Genomic DNA, 21033 nt, shown 5'->3' on the forward strand with positions numbered 1-21033 from the left:
AACGACTGTCTCATCACGGGGTTTTTGGGCCTGAAAACGTTTGCCCTTTCGAGAGGTTTGCAAAAGACTTATGTTAACAGTGATTGTGCCCGGTTGACTGTTGGTTCGCGAAATTGGAATAGGCTGGCATTTTGAACCACTTTGTTGAGAGACCGCAGACTGTGATTCCGGTAATTTACAGGGCCGAGCGTCACAGACGGGCTTTTCACAATTATGAGACTGTAAGTCGGAAGCCTCGGCGCTTTCCATTTAAATGAAATTTTGATGTGCCAAGGTGAGCAGCAAAATAAAGAAGGCGAAAAAGCAAACAATTTTGGGTATTTCTCGTGGAAAAGTAAAGATGTGTAGCGGGGAGGTCAATCAGCAGGACATGGCACACCGCGGAAGAGATGATGATTATTGACTCGTGTCAGTTCAAACGCAAGGCCGCAGAAGGGGTGGTTGCGTGTCGCCAACACGCTGAAGTGGCTGCTGCAAAGGCGGGCCTGATGAAGTCGGCATGATAATTAAAATGAAAGATGATGAGAAGTGGAACACAGAAGGTAAATCTTTCAAATTACTTTTAGCCAGGATGCTGGCACAACTAAAGAGAAAGTAGTGAACATTGTAGCTCGTTGAGACCTCTCCGAAGAAGAAAGAAGACATGGTACACGGACGGAATATGTATTGCCGACGTACAGTAGGGCTTGGGGCAACTACCATGGGCTGATGGAAGAACAATGGTGGTAACCCTAGGTGGCCTCTTAACAAAACCGAGAGTTTGACAAGTAATTAATGCACTACAGACATACCCAAAGAAAATCAGCTAAAGATGGAATGTTATGTATTAATAGAAAATCAAAAGGTGCTTTTCAAAAAATGAAGCAGAAATTGAAGATTTACAGAATGGTTAAGAAACTGTTTGAGGAGACGAAAAATGTGTATAAAGAGAAGGAAATAGGCATGGGAAATGCCTAAACGCATATTGCCATGCCGTTTAAGGGAGAAAGATTCGAAGAGAATGGAGGGAGATATAAAACCCGAAAAGGAACCCCCTTTTTTGAATTGTATTTCTCTCAGTAGTCAAGCTTGACAAGCGTAATCGAATGAAGTTATAAAGGATTGGCATGATTATCAAGTGAGTTCAAAATGCTATTTCCTTATAAGGTTAAAGTAGGCAGCTCAGTTGAATCCACGAGTGACAATTGGTGACATCATGAATTCAACAAGTCAGAGTTCCTCCATTGACAGGTGATGATACACAAGTATGGAAATACAGTTTAAATTGATGGCTGCACGGATTGGATGAAAAAAAGAAGCACTCAGTGGAGAAAAAAAAACAGTAGAATGACCCCTTTTCAGCCACTGGATAACCTTGTCCCCGTTTCCCGGATTGTTTATGACAGATCTCACTAAATAATTTTAAGCGAACTAACATGGATGGAGATCAGCAAGCTGAGTAGGATTGGAGGAACTTAACTTTTAAGAAGATCAGACACAAGATCGAAGGCGTAGAGGAGGTTCAAGTGACCAACATTCGTAGATATCTCCCATGAATAATTGGGCGAAAAATATGGACAATAGGAATTATTGCACATTGGGAATTGCACAGGCAGTCAAAGCATATTGTTAGCATTTTTAAAAGTGAATTGACCAGAAATATAGAAAAACCCATGTGTCTGCAAGAAAACAGAAATAAAAGAGAAATACAGGGAAGAACTGAAGAGAGATGGCCAAAGCAATGGAAAACAAGAAGTAAAATACAACCAAGTACAAATGTTTAAAAAAGCGCGGAAATGAAAAGTAAAAGGAGAGTCAGGGGAGGCAGGAGGAACGGAAAAGGTATAAAGAAATAATGGACTATGAATGGATGGATGCGAGATGGCTGATGAAGTAATGATTGCACACTGGAATCGACTTGCAGCTAAGTGATAGGTTTGGAGAATTCATGACCATAATCTTCAACCGGTAGAAAGTATACGGTGTTGGAAGATATGGGGAAGGATAAGGATTAAGTGTCATAATGTAACGTTGTTGACTGTCAGTCTCCACTGTCCTTCAACAGTATCAATCAAAATTATATCTTGCTGGTGTTGTTTTAGGAGGTACAGAGGTAAAGAGCATAGTTGTATTTCATCACCCCACTTTCGGCGAAACATAGTCGGAAGGGTTGTGGAAAAATGGTAGTGGATGCGCTTGATGCTTGAAGGGAGTAGGATGAAGAAAGTAGACTTATCAGAGGTGAGGTGTTGTAGCATTTGGGTGAACCTTTTACGGTCGATTAGGGGTGAGATAGAGTAGAGGAAAAGGAGTCATTTTTGGCCTGAGACTGAGCAATTTTTTGACACCTACAATCTGGATTGATTGGATCGCTGTCAACACCACAGGCTGAGTTTAATAGTTTTGACAGTGTTAATGATGCGACATTGGGAGGCTTAGTAAACGATGGCTGCGGTGATTTAAAAAATAAGTAACTCTTAATAAGTGGACTAGTGATTTGAAGAAACGTTAAAATAGGCCTTTCAAAGGGGCACTTTTAACTTAATCAGTCCTTAGTGCTGGCCATCACAACGCAGACGGTGCTGTACGAAAAACACCCAGGAACCAACTGCACCAGTCATCGAAGTTGCATGCAATTGAGAGGCTATCTGACCGCAACGTTGCTGATCCCTCCTGGCAAGTCTACTGGATCTGGAGTTATGTCCCATTTGGGAACTGCTTTGGGGAAGAGGGGAATGCACTGGCCGTCATGCATGCCCATCTCTAGCCGTAGGAGCACTAGCACAAAAAAGGAGCCAGATAACAAATGACGGGGTTTGGCATATTTTCGTGTGGATGGGGTTTTGCGTCCATTCCTCCTCGCCACTTCGTTCTAAGTTCAGTGCTGCCCAGCCACACATCTATCTAAGTTCTGTCCTGATAATAGAGATGAGAAGGACGTTTAGCAAGTTTACATAATTGACAAAAAGACAGTTCCGTAATGATCTTTTCTGGATAGCTAGTGGTCGCGGATAGTGTCACCTCAGTTGTCAATAGCTTTCTTGCAGATCACGAGAGTGGAGTAGTTGCCTAAGGTAGATGCCATTTTCAGCCCCTCTGTTAGGAGTCGTTACAGCTTCTCCCATCTTCTGCATATCCATTTTTTCCACCTCACTAAGGTTTATCACCCAGTAGTGGAAATTAGGATGGGTCTTCAGTAGAATCGGGTTTGCTTTCTGCTGCTGCAAATGTAGCGCCCCGGGACTTTTACGAAGACGAAGAAAGACGTACAGGAAGAGTATGGGAGCTGCTGGAATGATCCAGAGGCTAGACCACTTGGCGAAGGTACAATGGAAGGGTCTTAAGTGACCTGTGAATTGAAAGTGAGTGAAACAAACAATTAAAGCAATACAAGTGTGATGAAATAACTGATTGTTTGCGCGATAGAAGATGGGCTAATGGAGTGGTAGATGCATGAATGGACAGTTACGTGGGAGTCCACCAAAGCCCCTAACACAAATGACATCAAGTCATCCATTCAATTCCAATGTAACTTCGCGTTGACCAATTTTCCAGGAAGGCAGCTGTCGAGGCAATAATGAGTTAGAAATCGCCAACTCCATTTATTGAAAAAAAACTTTTTGAACTATTAATGAGTTGCATGATTACAACCTGTAAATTACCCCTCTCTCATTACATTAGTTTTCATGCCTTTTTCACGTTCTTTTTCTTTATACCTCGCCTTCCAAGTATGCTTATTTGGATCTGGCTTGAAAGACTTGAACAAGCAGATATTCTTACAGTAAAGTTTAATCCTTAAGGACACCGCATTATCGCAAAGCATTAATACAAACTCATTACTTTTACACCACAATAAATAAGTCTCACTCAGGTGGGATTAAACTCATGTACATTTCCACGACACTAATGGGCGTCAGAGATTTTAAAGTGCTGTCGAAGCAATTCCTGAAGTCGTTCAACCCAAGCACTACTAAGGGCCTTGTGAGATTCCGTAATGTGGTTTAAAATTCGACCAGTCAGTGCTTCAAAGCCATCGGGTAGCAAGTCCTCCTCCAAAATGTCCTCAATTTCACAAATGCAGTTCACCATTTCCCGCAATTTCATTAACACTACCATTGGATCTCCCAAGGCCTCATTGACGAGGCTCGCAAACTCCCTGTACGCGTTGAACACCTCCTTTTCCATTGGCGTGAGACGCAGGTCGTTACAGAGTCGTTGAAGTACAGCCGACGACTCGACAGCTGGTAGTATAATAGGGTCCAATTGAGGCATTCTATGCTTTGCTAGAGTCTTCTCCGCTTTGTTCAATTCAAGATAAAATGAGTATAAAGCTTTTCTCAATGCTTCAATGTACTTCTGTATGGTGGGCACGCGTTTCTTCAATCTGAGCCAATCCGTGGACTTGAAGGATCTCTGGTAACTACTCAGTGAACACCATCTGCTTGTTGAAAGTGATGGGTCCTGGAAATGCGGTGGTTCGATGACACTGCTTTGTGATGAGGAGGGTACGGTCTCTTCCCAAACGGATTCGTCCCGACTTCTACAAAGTTTCGTCGACCCGTATGTAGGCATATTTACTTGCAGGAGGTTAGAGTAATTGGCTATACATTTCATGCAGTAAAGTAACGTGAAGTAGAAATATCTTCCAGACTTTCGAATCACTGGACAAATCAATATGAATGGCACGTGAAAACGAGGATAAAATGGTTTAGTTGATTAATCCTATCCCTATAGTAACTACTTTCCCGAACTTCAAAAACTTTTTAGCTTTTCTATTGGTACTTTTGGACAACCCCAAATGTTTACTTTATGCGGTACGTCGAGTGGGAAAAAGGTGAAGCCTCTACCGATGTCTTTTTCCAAGCTGATGCAGAAAAAAGGGAGAGCGCCATCCAAAATTATTATTCTCATTAAAATTTAATGTAAATCAGGGATGTCCGAAAGGAGAGTGTGTTGGTTGACTGTTAATCCATTTGCATAAAATGATTAAATATACACGAATTTTCGCTTCACCGGAAAAAGAATACAAAAAAGTATATTTAAAACGGATACAAAGATTAACAGTAGAGAGTAGACGACGCGGCTGCCTGCTCACACATTGATCGGTAGTCGGTCCGCGCGCGGCCGACAGCCAGACACCACGAGAGCGCGGACGTCGTCGTAGCGCGGTCGGTGGTCCGAGTTGAGTAGATAGGCAGCATGTTCGGCCGTCACGACAACTTCCCGTCCGTCGAATTGTCGTAGAATGGTAGAGACAAGGCGTGCAGTGCAGCGCTGAGGCGAGAGAATGCGGTTCAGACGGTGCTGAAATTTTTCAAAGTGTCCAAGCTCCTCATCGTAAAGCACCTCAATGGTGCGGTAGCTGGGTGGACAGTATCTTGAGCGTGGGTCTTCAGGATGGAGGAGATTGACGATGCAGTGACACTCCTCCTCCAATCGAATCAACTGTCGGTCCTTGTTGTATGGTGTAATGACAAAGTCCATGCTTATGGGGATGTGGAAATACTGACGAACGACGAAGCCAATCTTTATTCGCTGAGAAAAAAATGCAAAAAAGTGTACGGTTTTGCTCTACACCCCCTCACACAGCCTTTTTACTACCCTGCCACATTCTGAATTCAGTATGCCTTGTTAATTTCTCAATGCAGATTTCAAGAAAAAAAATTCTTAAGACAAACCAGGACTTTTACTTCATGCAATAGCAAATAATGAGAGATTTCTGTTACGAGTGCCAATAGCAAGCTTAGATGCCGTCCAGACGTACTTAATCAAGGTGACGGCACGGTCGCACTGAATTAATTAAAGGGAATTTTGGAGACAGCACAGTGATGGGATGTCAAGTAGCTCAGTGGCAAGACACTTGAGTGATATGAAAGGCGGTGGGACATCCAGTAGTAGTAATCTCGACCACGATGGTCCTCGGCCGACAGCACTGCAGCCATTATTTCACACATTCAGCGCGCAGAATGTCAAATTATGCAGTCTATTTAGCCTGCCGTAAAATGGAAGCTCCTTGTGGAAAAAATAAATGCAGTCGTTGGCGAAAATGTGCCCTTCTTAGAAACAGGTACAGACTAGCTATGAAGACGAGGTGAAGCAGACTGCCCCAGGACGGCTCAGCCGTACTGACAGATCTTTCCGTGACTATGTCGCAATGTATTAGTTAAACTGTGAGGTAGATGTATAAATATCAGGGACTCTGTGGAAAGTGAACTCTTTTTTGTTTACAATCTCAAAGCCAGTTACAAGCGCAGCTCGTAGGCAAATAAAATTTGTCTGTTCTCAGGGGCACTTGTTTCCAAAAAAGTAAATAGGGAAAATTCATGGATATATGGCGTAGCTGGCACTCTTACTGTCAACAGTCATGGCTTTTATTCGATGTCAAAGGAATTGTTGTGTACATTAATTTCGCTTCACCACTGATTTCCATACGTTTCAATTACTATTATAATTTACTAATAAATCCACCATGCAAGTATGATTCTTATTTAAGAGATAAAGTTGTCCAACTGTTACCCTCAAACAAACCTGGAATGTTCCCTTGAGCAATAAAACAAAGCACAGAATGCTCTGCCATTCTAAACAGACTCAATTCTTCAGTTTTTGGATAATAAAGTAGAATATAAAAAGCATGCCAATTTCAGGTTTCCAAAATTTTAACAAAAATAAAAATCCAACTGAGGTTTGTCAACTTAAAAGAAGAGCGTCAGTTTATATTGCAAGTCGTCGTTATTTATTATCCGCTTATAAATGCACCTTTTACACGGTGAAAGCTTGCTAACTTTACAAGTATAAATAACTATTTAGATGTCATCGTTTCAACGAGAACTCCAAGTTTTGCCTATTCCTGACTCATTCCGATTCTGTGCTGGCGGTGAAATTTAAGGTCGTCTAAACTAGAGAAAATGAGTTAGAAACCACTGTTTTAACATTGCACTGCAAATGGGAATTCTCTATTTAGCTGAAAATATTAATTCGCCCTACCTGTAACTTTACTTGGATTGAGTGTAGCAGCCGAGGAAGGTCCTTGGGCACAATCTTCTCTCCCAAAATGCGGCCCAAGTAGTAGAGGTAGTGACCGAGCTCAATCATTTTGAAAAGGACAATCACCGGGTCCTTTAGTACATCCGTAATCAAGCTATTTATGTTTTTGGCCACGGCAACTAGTTCAAACTCCTGTGGCGTATAGTAAAGATGATCTATGAGAGCTATCAGCATTTCAGGGATCATTTCCAGGTGCTCTACTATTGAGGAACAGGGTTTAAAATTCCTTTTTGTAAGCCCTTGGTCAATTGTAATGATATCGTTGATGATTATTGCAACTGTGTCTCGCAAAACTAAGAGAATTTCCTGTGCTTCTGGAGTCACCTTATCCCCTGGAGGAACTTCCTCTAGATGAAAGCTTCCCACACCGCAGACGATATTCTTTTCCTTTTCACTTTTCGCTCTCTTTGGCTTAAGCATAACATTTGGACGAGCAAAGTCACCATACTCGGTCCCCGCAATATCTGACATGAGCCGTAAGTAATTACCCTTTCCTGGGGTGACAGAATTCAATCTGTTGTTAGTCGAGAAAGCTCGTAGTTGCCGTGCCGCCCACTGTAGGTCACGTGAAGTGCGTTCCTTGTTCTCGTATAATATTTTCGCCTTCCAGGCGTCTGCGGCCAAACGCTTCTTTTCGAAAAAGCTTTGAAGTGATCGCATACGTGGGGAAAGATGAATGGGGCTCCCATTCTTCCCAAATTGTAACGTATTATAAATACGGCCGTTTGGTACGCACTTCATGGAATTCTGTGGAGTTCGCGTACATGGATTACTTTGAGTAAGGTCGTTTTGTTGAGATTCAGGCTGTTGACGTCTTTCTTTTGACATTTGATGTTTGACTTTTTTAGGTTCACAATTAGTTTTTTGGTACCGACGTGACTTTTTCGATTCTAAGTTTACCTGCGAATTGGTTAAGTCCGCTGAATCATTCTGGTTGTTGATCTCAAGCATTTGAAATGAGGTTAAAAGAATGGAACCTAGTGAATCCGCAGAACCCTTACCACTAGAGCCCTTAATTTTTTCAGTTGACTGAAGAAGTTGCTCCCTAGGTCGCAGTACCGCATTGTCGACGAAACAGTTTGACGATCGAAATTCTGTAAATATGGAAAAATTTTGATTCATACGTATTGCAGGTTGGATGGGTGGCAGATCCTTTCTAGGCGGGGAGCAGCCCATTGAAACCGACTCTTGAACTACTCCAGGAAACCCACTGGTCGATGAATCCGATTTTGCGGGCTGCTTCAGTAAATCTACTTCGTTTACAGTCTTCGATGGTTTAAAAATCACATTTTTTCTAGCTGTACCATTACTGCTTAAAACCACCACTTTGTCACGGAATTCATTTCGTCTTGTGAATGGACGATCCTGGCTGGTGGCCATGAGGTGGAAGACTGGATAATTTTTCTTGAAAATAAGACTGAAAATAGCTTGCTAAGGACAAACTGGGTGGATTTGAAGCACGCTCACCGACCACGATCCCTACCAGCGGTGATCGATTGTTCACGTGGTCCTCGTCGGATCCACTTCTCGCACACAAGCCGTCCACAGAAGAAGGAGTGGAAATTTTAATCAGGATATTATATTTATTTAGCAGACCCAAACACACCCAAATAATCAGGCACAGATTTTTCATTGAAAACACCTTCAGCAACACTAGTAAGACATATGTGACTTTAATTGCGAAACACTTTCTGAATATGCATATTTGAGCACTGTGAGCCGATGTTAGATTACGATGGCAGAATTTATGTAATTCCGATTTAAGATGGCATTTGTCGCTAACGAAATAGAACACACTCAACCTCCTTTCTTCTAAAATTAATAGAATCATGGAATCTACTGTTAATAAGAGGGAAGTGGATGTTAAATGAAGGGAAAAATGCAAATCAGTAAGAACAATTAATATTTGGTGATAGACTACTGAAGACTCATCGGGGGCACGTGATCCCGAGGACGTGACATTGAGGCCAAGTTTCATGCCATATCGACCCACCGCCGCATTCAAAACTCTGTACAACACAGGAACAACATGGCGATTTGCCCTCTGAAAGAACAATGTCTTGCTCCTACAGAACCCACCTCTAGTCCAAGGTGCCGCGGAATAACTGAACGTTTAGTCTCTAGTGTCGAAAATACACCGGGAACTATAATTCTGAACATCACACTTGGAGCTACTCATTCAGAATGTGCCAACAGGATTAAATATAGCTGTGTATGCAGCTCTAATCCCGAAGGTTTGGAGAGCATTTCCCAAAAAGAGGCTGAAAGTTACAAGGAAGATGTCTCTGAACCTTGCAGTTTAGAGGCTGGTCTCGAGGGTTCCCTGCGCAGCCCTGACCCAGTCAATTGCAGTTGTTTGGAAAACTCACCCAGAAAGCACTTGCGCATCCGCCAACGCAGATCAGCGTCTTGTTGTCTGGACACTGCACCAAAAAACCCTCAGTGCAGTTCCATGCCTTCAGAAACTATGGCGAAAACACCTGATTGTCATACAACACATATAGGGGGACCCTGTCTGCCGAATGAAACTAATGAACCCTCTTACAACTCCAAATCTACACCAGAACCCTCTTGCTTGGAGAAAGTGCCTAGAGAACCTCAATTTGGTTCTAAGCCTATAGGAGGACCTTTTTGTCCTGAAGATAAAGCCCAAGAATCTGTGTTCAATTCTAAGTACATAAGTGTGATGTGTCGTTTGGAAAAAGCACCCAAGGAACCTAGACAGAGCTCCAAACTCACACAGGGATCCGTTTGTCAAGAAAATGCACTCAGGCCATCTCGGCCCACTTCTAAGTGTTCAGTGAAAGCTCAAATAAAAAACGAATGCAAAGGATCCCGGCGTCTTGAAAATGCACCTAAGAAAAACCGTGGACTGTGCTGCCAGGAAAAAGGAACCCAAAAATGCCACTGTAGCTCCAAATCTACGACAGATTCCTGTTTCTCAGGCATTTCAGCTAAAGGATCGTTGCCTTTCTCCAAGCATCCGAAGGCACTTGAGGAACCTCAAGGCAGGTCTAAGCGTTTAGCCGGCCCTTTTTGCAGAGGAAGTGCACCCAAAGAGTCCATGTGTAGCTCCAAACACGTGGAACTATTAAGTTTTAAAGACGGGCCAAAAGAGTCTGAACAAAATTGTAAAAGTAAGGGAACTCTTAGCCTGAGAAGCACACCAAAGACGTCTACGCCTTGCCTCAACTGCACAAAGGAACCGTGCCAAGAGAATGTATCCAAAAAATCAGTTTGTGGCTCCAAACCTATTCAGGCATGTTTCTTAGGGGACGCTACCCAAAAATCCGTTTGCAGCTCCAAGCACACAACAAAGCCTTTTCGTGTGGGAATTACACCTAAACTATCGTCGTCTACCCCCAAGCACGCGACAGGAACCTGTTGCTTTGGCAATGTACCCCAAGAATCCAAGTGCTTCCAAAATGCATCTCACGGATCAGTATACGGATGCATGACTAAAACTGCAGTTTGTTGTTCAGAACACGCATTGATGTGGTCCACACGCACCTGCAAGTCCACTGAAGGACCTGCCTTGGAGAACAAACCGAGGAACTGCGGGTGCAGCTTAAAACAAACTGAGGTTTTGCGCTGTCAAGAGAACTTACCTGAAGGAGCAACACAAAGCTGTAAGCAGTTAGAGCAAAATTGTGTAAGAATCACGCCTAGATGTGCTATGCGTAGGTACGGGCAGACAACGGGAAATCGCTTTGTCAAGAAATCCCCAAAACCAATGCAGAGCTCAAAGCATACTGTGGAAATATCCTGCTCTGACGACTTTTGTAAAGAATTCTTATGCGATCCCGAGCCTTTGACAGACTATATTTGCCCAGAAAACGTATCCACAAAGACTTCGTGCAATCCTATCTCTCAACTTGAGTTGTCCTATAGGGAATGCGAATCCAGAAGATCTGATTGCTGCTCTACACAAAAGCTTGAATCGAGCTGTATGGAAGGTACATCAAATGAAGCCGCCGATGGTAGCTGTTCCCCCAGCCTATCGAATGCTTCCATTGGCCAATTAAAGAAACCAGTAAGGGGCAAACGGATTCAACTTTCCTGCGGCGAATCGAAATCAGTCAAATGTGGTCAGAGGACCCCAAGGGACTTGCTTGATCCTGAAGTGCAGTTTAGAATTGACAGCTTGATACAACAACGTGAAACTATGGGCAGTCGATCCATTAAGTCACAAAGCGTTGGCAAAGTTTATCAGGCACTCGATGCCGTCATTGAGTGTCAAGCTGTTAAAAGTGGATTGACCCCAATGCCTAGTCTTTATTGTCCCCCAACAAGCTATCCGTCGCGCTATTCCCTGACATATAATGATACGGGAGAGACGCCTATGCAACGTTCCTTTAAGATAACGCCTGCAGCTCGGGAGGATATCAAAAAATTGCATGAGCTTCTTAGTACCTTCTTTGATAAGCTCTTGGGAGCTCTGGACGCCCTGAATAAGTGTGACTTCAGTTTTTGTAATGAAATGGTTTGCCTCATTTGTCGGATCCAAAAAACAATTACGCAATTGATAGAAAACCTACGTTATGGCACATACAAGGATGAACTTGACGATATAAATGAACGCCTGCTAGTAATGCTCGATGAGCTCCTCACACACCCTCATTACGTCCTTCTTCGACTGGTGGAGTTCGGGTTCAACATTTACGAGTTGGGTGGTCATCTGCGTGAAGAACTTCTGCCTTATTCCTTTGCGCAGATTGTACACAAAGTGCAAAGTCGGATATACGTAGGTTCCAATCCGATTTCATTCTCACCGTATTATCACTTTATTTTAGCGCCTTCAAACTGGGAGAATAATCCGGCAGATTTACTTCGTGCCAGATAGCATGGATCCCGTTATTGGAACATACTTTAAGAGTCGACGACTGATGAAATTGGAGCACTTTTGCCACTGCAGTGTTGTTTTGCTACCTCCAGATGATCCTCGAAGCATCTACTGTCCCATGCATTATCGCACCATCGAGGTGAATTTCGACAGCAAGAAGGGTCGCTACGTGGGCTTCCAGCAATTGCTGAACCAGTGCGCACCTGATAAGGGCATTCTCCCACGTCTAGTGGCGTCCGTATACAAACGGCTCAGTGGTGCAGAGGTTGAGATTTCCCTCAAGGATCTTTGTGAATTAGAGACCACGGAGGCTCGAATTTCCTACGACACCATACGAGGCGATATGGCCAGTGGCAATGGCCTAGCAATCGCGCCCAAAATTGAAATCTAATTACCCATTAATTTACATTTACCTCTCTTCTTTCCACACAATCTGAGGCGGTTTAGGCCGCCAGTTCTTTTCCTTTTGTGGATTATTTCATTGTATTTTATCGTAAGCATTGTTATTTGCTTTTTAATGAGGTAATTCTTTGTAACATAATTTGAAAATTGTATGTGATTTTGCCTTTTTATGGGAAATTCGTGGCGAATCTGAAGAGTTGATTATTCACTCGGGAAAATCTAGATGGATAATTTATGCTTTGTTTCAATTCAAAATGTATTAAAAATTTAACACCACGATATAAAGTATTTTTCAGTTAACTTGGTAAAATGTATATTTGAGAAATGTAGAAGCAGGTGTGGGACTCTCGTGGTTGCAAACACTTCACCACAATGTAGCAGATATGGATTCTGAAAACCTCCAAACGGTGATGATTTAGCGCATTCAGACTTCCCTGAAGATGGGAGAAGACATAATACTCGACCAAAATATGTGTTGTCGACGTACAGAAGAACTGAGGGGGCTAATGGCATGACCCGGTGGCTAGGCCACCCAGTAAAGGTACAACAGTGGAGCCTTTAAGTAGTCTGCAACAAAATCGGGGGTTTGATATACAACCAACGTGTTGCACAACTCCTCTTTTCCCTGAGCGTCGATCCAGGCGCTGCCCCTGATCAACCCCCTGCGTCTACTGCCGCAACGTAATTGGGGCTCTTAGAACAATACCAATAAGCCAACTGCACCAGCCATCGAATTTGCGTGCAACTTAGGTATCTGACTGCAACGTCACTGATCCCTCTTGGTAATTCTACTCGATCTCAAGTTTCTTCCCGTTTGAAAACTGTATTAGGGAAAGGAAAAAATGTGCCATATATCGCGTACGGACAATGGTCTATTAGCAAGGCAGGGTTTCAACACGGTTGATCCGTACAGTAGACAGCTCCGTAACAAACTTTTCCTGATCATTTTACAATTGGTGCTACTTCAGCTGTTAATAGGATTCCTGCCTAACACAGGACTGGTATAAATGCCAAGGGTAGACGCTATTTCCAACTTTTCTGTGAGGTGTAGTCACCGGTTTTACCATCTGCAGCAATGTGCAATTCTCGCAGCCAACTAAGGTTTATCACCCACTAGTGGAAACCGAAACAGCTGCCTCTTTAGATTGATAATGCCCCGAGTCTTCCCTGAAGAGGAAAGAAGACGAAATTCTTGGGTGGAATATGTATTGCCGACGCACAGATGGGCTTGAAGCTACTGGTATGGCTCAGAGACCAGGTCACCCGGTGGAGGTTCAGTGGTCCGTTACCGAAACCGAGGGTTTAACAAGTATTCAGCGTATTACAACAGTTTACAGACGATATTATTATCTAAATTTATCGTTCAAGCACATAACAAGTGATCAGATATGAGTAGTACGCTGCGAACTGCATCAGGTGGTTACCAATACGTCAGTAAACTCAAATGCATTTGAATTAACGAAACAGTAGTGTGCGACTAGATGCTTAACGCTCAAAGTTGAAAAGCACGCGCTCATATTCGACATTAGAGATGGTTGTTAGGCGCCATTTCTACTTCTAACGGGGTTATTTCAACGTTGGAGTAACTTCACTGTAAGGGGTGAAAATTAAGGGACGAAAAGCGGAAACCTAATTCTGTTGCCGTGATTAATGCGAAAGTTCCCCGTAAGGCTACGACTGTGGATACACGTGTCAAGAATCGATCGACTGGCGGGTTTGAAAGAATCAGCAGTCTCCTCCGTCTCAACGGCAGTCTCGTTTACCGCCTGAGGAAGTGAGTGAGCGTGGGGGCAGTTCGGGCACACGCACACACAAATAGAACCACTCAAAGCATATTCTACTTCTTCCACAATCTCAAGTCATGAGCGTCTGCCAGCCGCGATCGGAACCCGGTTGTAACTTTGACCCTCAACCAGCTGATATGTCATTTCTCAACTGTGACGAATTCATGAATTGTGATGAAGAAAACGATTGTATGCCGGACGACTTCAGGTCTGGAATGGCTCGAAAGCGGCGTGCAAGGTGGCGAGTCTTCATTTCTCGTGCGAATACTGTGGGCTTGCCCAAGGGAGACACTGGAGCCAAACCCGCTAATGAGAAAGTCACGAAGGCGGCAAAAGAGCTGATAAAAAAGCTTTACAAACAAGTGGATCAATTCTTTGTGGCTCTAAAAAAGTGCCCCTGTAAAATTGACAAGTACGATTTCAGCAATGTTGAAGATTTGGTTACAAAAGTCAGTGAAATAACAGAGAACATGAAAGCCATCTCCAAGAAACTGAGCTATAGTCCTCTTATTACCGAGCTCACCGACTTGTGTGATCAGATGGACAAGATCTTGGAGTACGTGGCAGAACTGCCCGCGCTTATTTACGTCCGTTTGGTTGATATCACCTTCTGCCTTCATGAATTTGGTGCTCTGATGCAAGAGGCGCTTCTACCAATTGATTTCGCCTTCGCGGTTCAAAAAATTCACACTCATCTTAGAGTAAGTAGACCTTGTTTGACATCCATTTGTTTGTAGAAACTGAAACCGTATGGCGTTCTCAAACAAGTGATCTTCGTACCCACGGAGTACGACGCGATCGTAGCCCCGTACTACAAAGACCCGCGTCTGCGTCGTCTTGAGCAATTGACAAACTGCAAAATCACCATGGTTCGACCTGACGATCCACGTGCGGTCTACTGTCCAGTCAATTTCCGCACAATAGAGGTGGAATTCGACGAGAAAGACGGACGTTATATTGGTTTTGCGCATCTTCTAAACCGATGTCTCAGTTCCCGCACCTCTGCATTCCCCACTCGTGGCTCGGAAATCATTGTGAAGCGCTATGGTGTCAACACAACGCAAAAACTGGAGCCAGCTGAGGTGGAACCTCTTCGCCAACGACTCACGCGAACAATGCTGGCTCCCGTTGAGGCCGATATGGTCAGTGGCACCAAGACGGCGGCTACTGTTCCCGAGGAGAGGATGAAGAAATTTTTCTAGTGATTACGAATGAGCCTCTGGAGGATTAAGGGGATGACAAAGAAGCCTGCATTCTTTTCTTTGAGTGGCGGCCTTGAGAACTGGCAAATAAAATCCACTTGCTTGAATTCACTAAGCGGATGCTTGTAGTTTGTGCCTTTAGAGTGACGGATTAGAGGTGGACAAAATTTTGGCGCTCAGGTGTAATAAAGTGGTTGGGGCCAAAGCCTGGATGTGCAGTGTTATCCAGGGAAGTGGGGGTGGAGGGCGACAAAGTGGGAGATGTAGCTTTTCCAAGGTATGTGCAAAACATTGTGAACAAGCGTTTATAGACCCATTTTTTTTAATGTTACGAACTCCAATTCCTAAAATTGCACTTGGATACGCACGAAGCAAATTTGCATGCTTTAGTTTTACCCATAGACTTGAATACCTTAATGCCGAATTCGTGTGTCTTTTCATAACCCGTTTAGGCTGTCCCATTTTTCCCGGTGTTAAGCATGTCATATCACATCACACATGACTTTGAAGACGAGCGAGTTACGACACAAAACGGCTCCCTTTGATCTACGTCAATACCCAATCATTGAAGTAGAGATTAGTAACCCCAAGCACAATTGTGTCCAGGATTTCTTAACCTGAAATTGACTGTCCATTGCCCACTTTTGAGAAAGTTAGCACATTTATCCCATTTGACCTTCGAGAAACCACGTGCAACAAGGAGGTTCGCCTACAAATGACATTTCCTTGCAGCATCAAAAAATAAAAACAGCAGCACAATATATACATAATGATATTTAAAATCGACCCAGAACAATATTTACATCAAAAAGAGAGAAGATGGGGTCTCGGTGCGTTAGAGATAGTCAAGAGTAAGGAAGAGGGCGCGCTCCCTCCTTAACCACTGAGACTACTAAGATCGTCATCACTCTCACTAAGGACGGGACGCCTGGAGGAGGAGTTGACAGAAGGTCTGGGTGCAGGGGTAAACTCTTGACGACGCCGATGCGACGGTGGTGGTGAAGGAGAACGCTCATCCTCATTATCACTTCCGCTGTTGTCTTCAACTGTTTGAGTAGGAAAGGTTTCGCTTAGCACCGCTCGATAATGGAGCTTATCTAGCCTCCAAATTAAACAATAACAACCGTTTTGAAAAGCATTTTCGATCTGACCATGATATCATTTACGTTTTGGCGAGGCAAGTGTTTCCATAACAATTAAAAACGGCTTCAATATAGATATTAACCTCATCTGACAAAACCAATGATATAGCAAGAATGTGATGATCCAAAGATAATCTCCACGTTATTAATTTCCTTAACCATAGATTTCAACATCTGGAATATGTTAGGACAAAAGGACAAGAGCGTTTAATCCTATTCATGGCCTTATTTTGAAACTCAGATGTGAAAGGCTAGCAATGTCATCCTTTAAAAAAACTTGGCCGTTGATGACAGCCTACCCGTAATGATGCTTTTTACTTTCACAAACAAACAAAACCAATAATTTACACTATTAAAAGACATCGATTCCAAATAACCTCATGAGATACGAAATGACGCTTAAACGGATTTCGATTTACCTTCCGTGAATGATCTTTTACGAGTCGGTCTTTTCGATGAAAAGCGACTGGGTATCGGCGATTGGGTTCGCGGTGGACTGTCATTAGAGAGGTCCGATGATACGGAGTGACGAGTGTCATGTATCTCCTTCCCTTCCTCTTCTTCCTCCTTGTCGGCTCCCTCCTCTTCTTCCTCGTCATCATCGTCTGAGAAGACAGCAGCAGTTGTGGAGCGCTTTGTTGAAGATCGCCTCGTCCCTAAGTGACTCTGTAGTGTAGCTTTCTGTTCCGCCTCCTCATCACCCTCTAGACTGCTGTGTTCTCCCTCGCTATCTGAATGCAACTGGGGCCCCCGTTTTGCTCCAGACGCTGCAGCCGGCAGAAACATGATTTTTACGCAGAACATAGAACTGAAAACAAATAAAAAATCGGTCTACCCACCCGGAGAGGGAGATTCAAGTAGAGGGGAGTGATTCTTTTGCGCCTCGCCCTCGCTTTCTTGAGCTTCAGGGTGCTCTTGCTCAGCCTCCTCTTCTTCCTCTTCGTCCTCTGACTCATGCTTGAGCATGTCCAGACGCGCTGTTTGTGCTTGCAGCTCCTCGTATGTGAAGTCTCTGTGCTGCACAACCAAACGCATCTTAGAGGGCGGCTGTGGTGGCGCCATGGGCCCACCTCCAAAACTCGATTGCACCTTCCTACGTTTGCTGAGTCTCACACGAGTCTCCAGCTCGTTGTAGTAGACACCCGCAGGACAATCTTACAGAGAAGACAACAGGAGAGCCTGAGAATACGACTTCCATGAATAGAAAACTGCTACCAATTTTGCCTACCCTTGTCGTCTTTACGGAAAACAAAAAAGTAGTTCTCTTCATAGTTAGTCATTGTCTTATTTTTCACATTCCAATTGTATTCACGCGCCTTTTCATATTCATAAGAGGCGCCTTCTGTAAACGCAACATGATTTTCAGCATCAAAACGCCGCTGTTGTTTGGTCTCTTCAGTGGGTAAGAAATAAACAACGAAGTGATCACCAGTCTCATCCACCATACCCCTTTAATTGGAAATACGAGCAGGTGAAATTTGGAATGACAAAATAGACAATACCTAATAACAGCTTGGTTAACTTCTTCGCGCTGTTCGGCAGCAGATATTCCCTTACGAGCTGGGTCATCATCAAAAATGACCTACAGGTACAAAAAACAACCAACGCAGATAGGGAAAAAACGCAACAAAAAAATAATATTAGTCAAATTACTTGGGCGCAGGGATAACGCCACAACTTGAAGTCGGGGAGAAGAGGCAGAACTTCAACAGCGTGAACGCCTGGCTTGCTGTAGTGCCTCTGAATCGGTTTTTTAGCAGCAGTAAATGTAGCTTCGATAGCATTAATTTGACTTTCTCTGTCACGATACACGATTTCCTCAGCAAATCGCTGTTTAACATTGTGACCAAGTCTACAATTTTAAAATAATAAACCAACAAACCTACTTTGTCTCGATCTTCTCTGATTTATTCCACTTATTGTAATGTTCGGTGGAAAGGTATTCCGTCTTGCGCAACCATGCAACCGAACGTTGATGCCGAGATCTACAGACATGCCAAAGCTAAGCAAAAAAACTAACCTCCTATCATTTATTGCATTAGGATCATCATCTTCCAAAAGTTTTTCATCGTCAGGATGAAGAGAAGCTAAAGGGTGTGTGGAAGAAGAAACCGATACCTGTGCGATCTGTTTTAAATGCAGATGGATCAATAAGATCGACATCAACTCCGACATCAGTTTCGCATAAGAGTTCGTGCTTGTGGTTTCTCTCAAGGGAAGTCGCAGCATATTGCACAAATCTCGTGGGCTCGAATGGATATGGTAAAAACTTGGGATCAAATGGGAGTTCTGGAAGATTATTGTGGTACTTTACACGGCAAAGAATAGCCTCCTGTCTGGAGAGAAGTAAAACAACGCAGGAAACATACCTAAGTTCCTTGACGCGATCCTTAGGGATGTCGTCAGTCATTATCGCAACGCTAATGAGTAATTGGCTTAGTCTAATGGCGCACCTATAATGGTAAAACTTAAAACATCACCTGTACTTTACAAAAAAATGTTTGCTTTCCCTTCATTTATTATTTTTACAGAACGTTTATTAGATGCCAATTTTGGCAGATAGGTTATTTAAATGAAATCACTTGCTAATTCATATAAGTGATAACGTTTCCTCGGAATAAGAAAGTGAGCATTATTGCATAAAACCTAGAGCTATAGAATACTCCTAACGAACTCCAAGCAGCTACTTCTAATGCAGATAAATGATTGAGTGCGAACTGTGACTCATACCTGCTAGAAAATTTTGGATTAAAACGCCAAATGTGGCAAAAATTAACAGAATACACTGTAATAACTCTGTTGCTTTAAATGTACCTTTTAAAGAAAAAGCAAGTGGTAGACTTTAAACCTCTAGCCAAAGTCCATACTGTAATATGTTGGATGTTTGTAAATGGTCGGTTTTAGCAAAGGCTTACTTTGGATTAGCCATTATATTTTGCTGGAAGGGCCGACCTTCAGGCCATGCCAGTTGCTTTAATACTTTCAGAAAAGTCGCCGGAGGCTACACATGCTGCACAGTGATATTGCAATCAGCGGAAAATTTGATGTCAGCATAAATGAACACATTTATGAAAAATACCAGAAAATACCAACAATGTGTACCTGTAGGCTTAATTGATAAACATACAAGTTTGCGGAGAGTTTTTTCTGCCGCTTTCCTAGTTATCGCTGGCGTGTACTACCTCCATTAACACCCTGGCGCAAATTCTTCAGCATGATTTTGAGCTCTCGGATTTCCATGGATTCTCCTGAGTTACCTATTCAGACTCAAAACCCGATATTTTGTTTTTCAATTGCTAGCTAGGTTATCATAACAGCAGTTACAATCATTGCAAAAGGGAGGATTCTTATGTCTTACATATTTCCAATGCTGTTCTACTTCAGCTGACACTTTCTTACACCTGATTTTTAAATGGAATGTTTTGCAATGACAGCAAGTTATTAATTATGCACTTTCGAGTGGTCTGATTTGCATTGAAAACCTGGTTTTGCTTTGATTTTTGGTCACCCACAGCACGGTCATTATTAATAAACAAACCTGTTTTCGGACTAACCCAGCCTACCACAATGACCTTTGTGCATAGGTTCAGTAATGGCCTGGTGGTCGTCTATTAGTAGTGCTTCGAAGTTAGCGACTTCTGCTCTCAAAGAGGCCCAGAAAAAAATAGACAAGGTTCTCGCTATAGATGATGATGTTCCCCAGAGTGGCGAACAGGGTATGTACGTATTCATTTTTGCTTAATGTCTCGAATGATTACATTTTATGCCTCCAAGTTAAGTGGCTATACATAGTCACTCGGAGCATTTAAAGTATGGTTTCGTTGGTGTTGAACACATTGTGCAATCTCATATTGTCGTTTTGTTATGGTACCTCTATCTTCGTCGTTTTCACATGCCTTGGGTGGTTTATAACATAATGCTGCAACTAGCATGGTGTTTCACCTCGTGCATATGTCGTTATCATCTATCGTATCCTTCATCAATGTACTAAATCACATAAGTACTGGTGTTTATGGGATTCGACACGAAATAGGTCGTAGAATTGACCATTTACTGAATATCATAAAACTGTTTTTGATGTACTAAGTAATTTACTTGTGAAATTTCACAAATGTTGAATCTCCTGTCTCTATTTTAGACTGGGATACTTTTTGTATGTTGAGGTGTGCTTATAATACCACTGAAACAACATCTTAATCGTTTCAGCATCCGAATTACACGTGAAGGCGTTTTAAAACATAGGATTTTGGGATCAGCTGTACCGTGGACGTTTGTAATAGTTGGACGATCATTAATATGTGTACATTGTTGACCTTTATACCACCGGCGCGGATACTGGAAGCATTCACATAACCACACGTACGCATGAAGTAGACGGCATTCTCTTATATCATTTTCTTTTAGTAGATATTTCACGCTTCCGTTAGCAGTCAGCGCACCTTGAGATTTTCCTTTTTAACACCATAAGTTTTTACTTATCAATATTGGTTGCGCTAAATATGTTTTGCATGAATTCGGGAGTTCTCTAAGTTAGTAAGGAACAAATATTCGGCAACCAAAAAGGCGCAGGGCTTTCGGTACAGCTCGCCTACAATGGCTTATTGTAACCATTGTTATTGTTATTGTTTTTTTTTGGT

The 21033-nt window shown here is 42.8% G+C and overlaps 4 protein-coding genes across 4 annotated transcripts in view; 2 read left to right on the top strand and 2 right to left on the bottom strand. All coding sequences in view use genetic code 11, as the record gives it.

Annotated features, from left to right (window-relative positions):
* Window positions 1-7683, bottom strand: part of EGR_01149 (Tyrosine-protein kinase PR2) — a gene marked incomplete at both ends in the record, with an annotated part of 47337 nt that extends 39654 nt beyond the window's left edge. Inside the window, 3 exons of the mRNA XM_024490398.1 lie at window positions 3884-4519; window positions 5075-5514; window positions 6964-7683. Coding sequence (XP_024355217.1) covers window positions 3884-4519; window positions 5075-5514; window positions 6964-7683 — 1796 coding nt within the window. The remainder of the gene's footprint in view (window positions 1-3883; window positions 4520-5074; window positions 5515-6963) is intronic.
* A 3016-nt stretch (window positions 7684-10699) lies between these two features.
* Window positions 10700-12257, top strand: EGR_01150 (hypothetical protein; the record flags this gene model as incomplete). Its single annotated transcript, XM_024490399.1, has 2 exons — window positions 10700-11767; window positions 11817-12257. 2 exons carry the CDS (start codon window positions 10700-10702, stop codon window positions 12255-12257), a joined length of 1509 nt encoding a protein of 502 aa, XP_024355218.1.
* Window positions 12258-14129: 1872 nt separating this feature from the next.
* On the top strand, window positions 14130-15254 carry EGR_01151 (hypothetical protein; the record flags this gene model as incomplete). Its single annotated transcript, XM_024490400.1, has 2 exons — window positions 14130-14753; window positions 14790-15254. The coding sequence occupies 2 exons, from the start codon at window positions 14130-14132 to the stop codon at window positions 15252-15254; spliced, it is 1089 nt and encodes a 362-aa protein (XP_024355219.1).
* An 876-nt stretch (window positions 15255-16130) lies between these two features.
* On the bottom strand, window positions 16131-18806 carry EGR_01152 (RNA polymerase II-associated factor; the record flags this gene model as incomplete). Its single annotated transcript, XM_024490401.1, has 10 exons — window positions 16131-16300; window positions 16816-17163; window positions 17236-17550; window positions 17625-17845; window positions 17899-17978; window positions 18050-18248; window positions 18283-18381; window positions 18417-18483; window positions 18515-18732; window positions 18766-18806. The coding sequence occupies 10 exons, from the start codon at window positions 18804-18806 to the stop codon at window positions 16131-16133; spliced, it is 1758 nt and encodes a 585-aa protein (XP_024355220.1).
* Window positions 18807-21033: the final 2227 nt, after the last annotated feature.

This window comes from Echinococcus granulosus (assembly GCF_000524195.1).
Source record: "Echinococcus granulosus chromosome Unknown EG_S00004, whole genome shotgun sequence".
Taxonomy (NCBI): Eukaryota; Metazoa; Platyhelminthes; class Cestoda; order Cyclophyllidea; family Taeniidae; genus Echinococcus; species Echinococcus granulosus.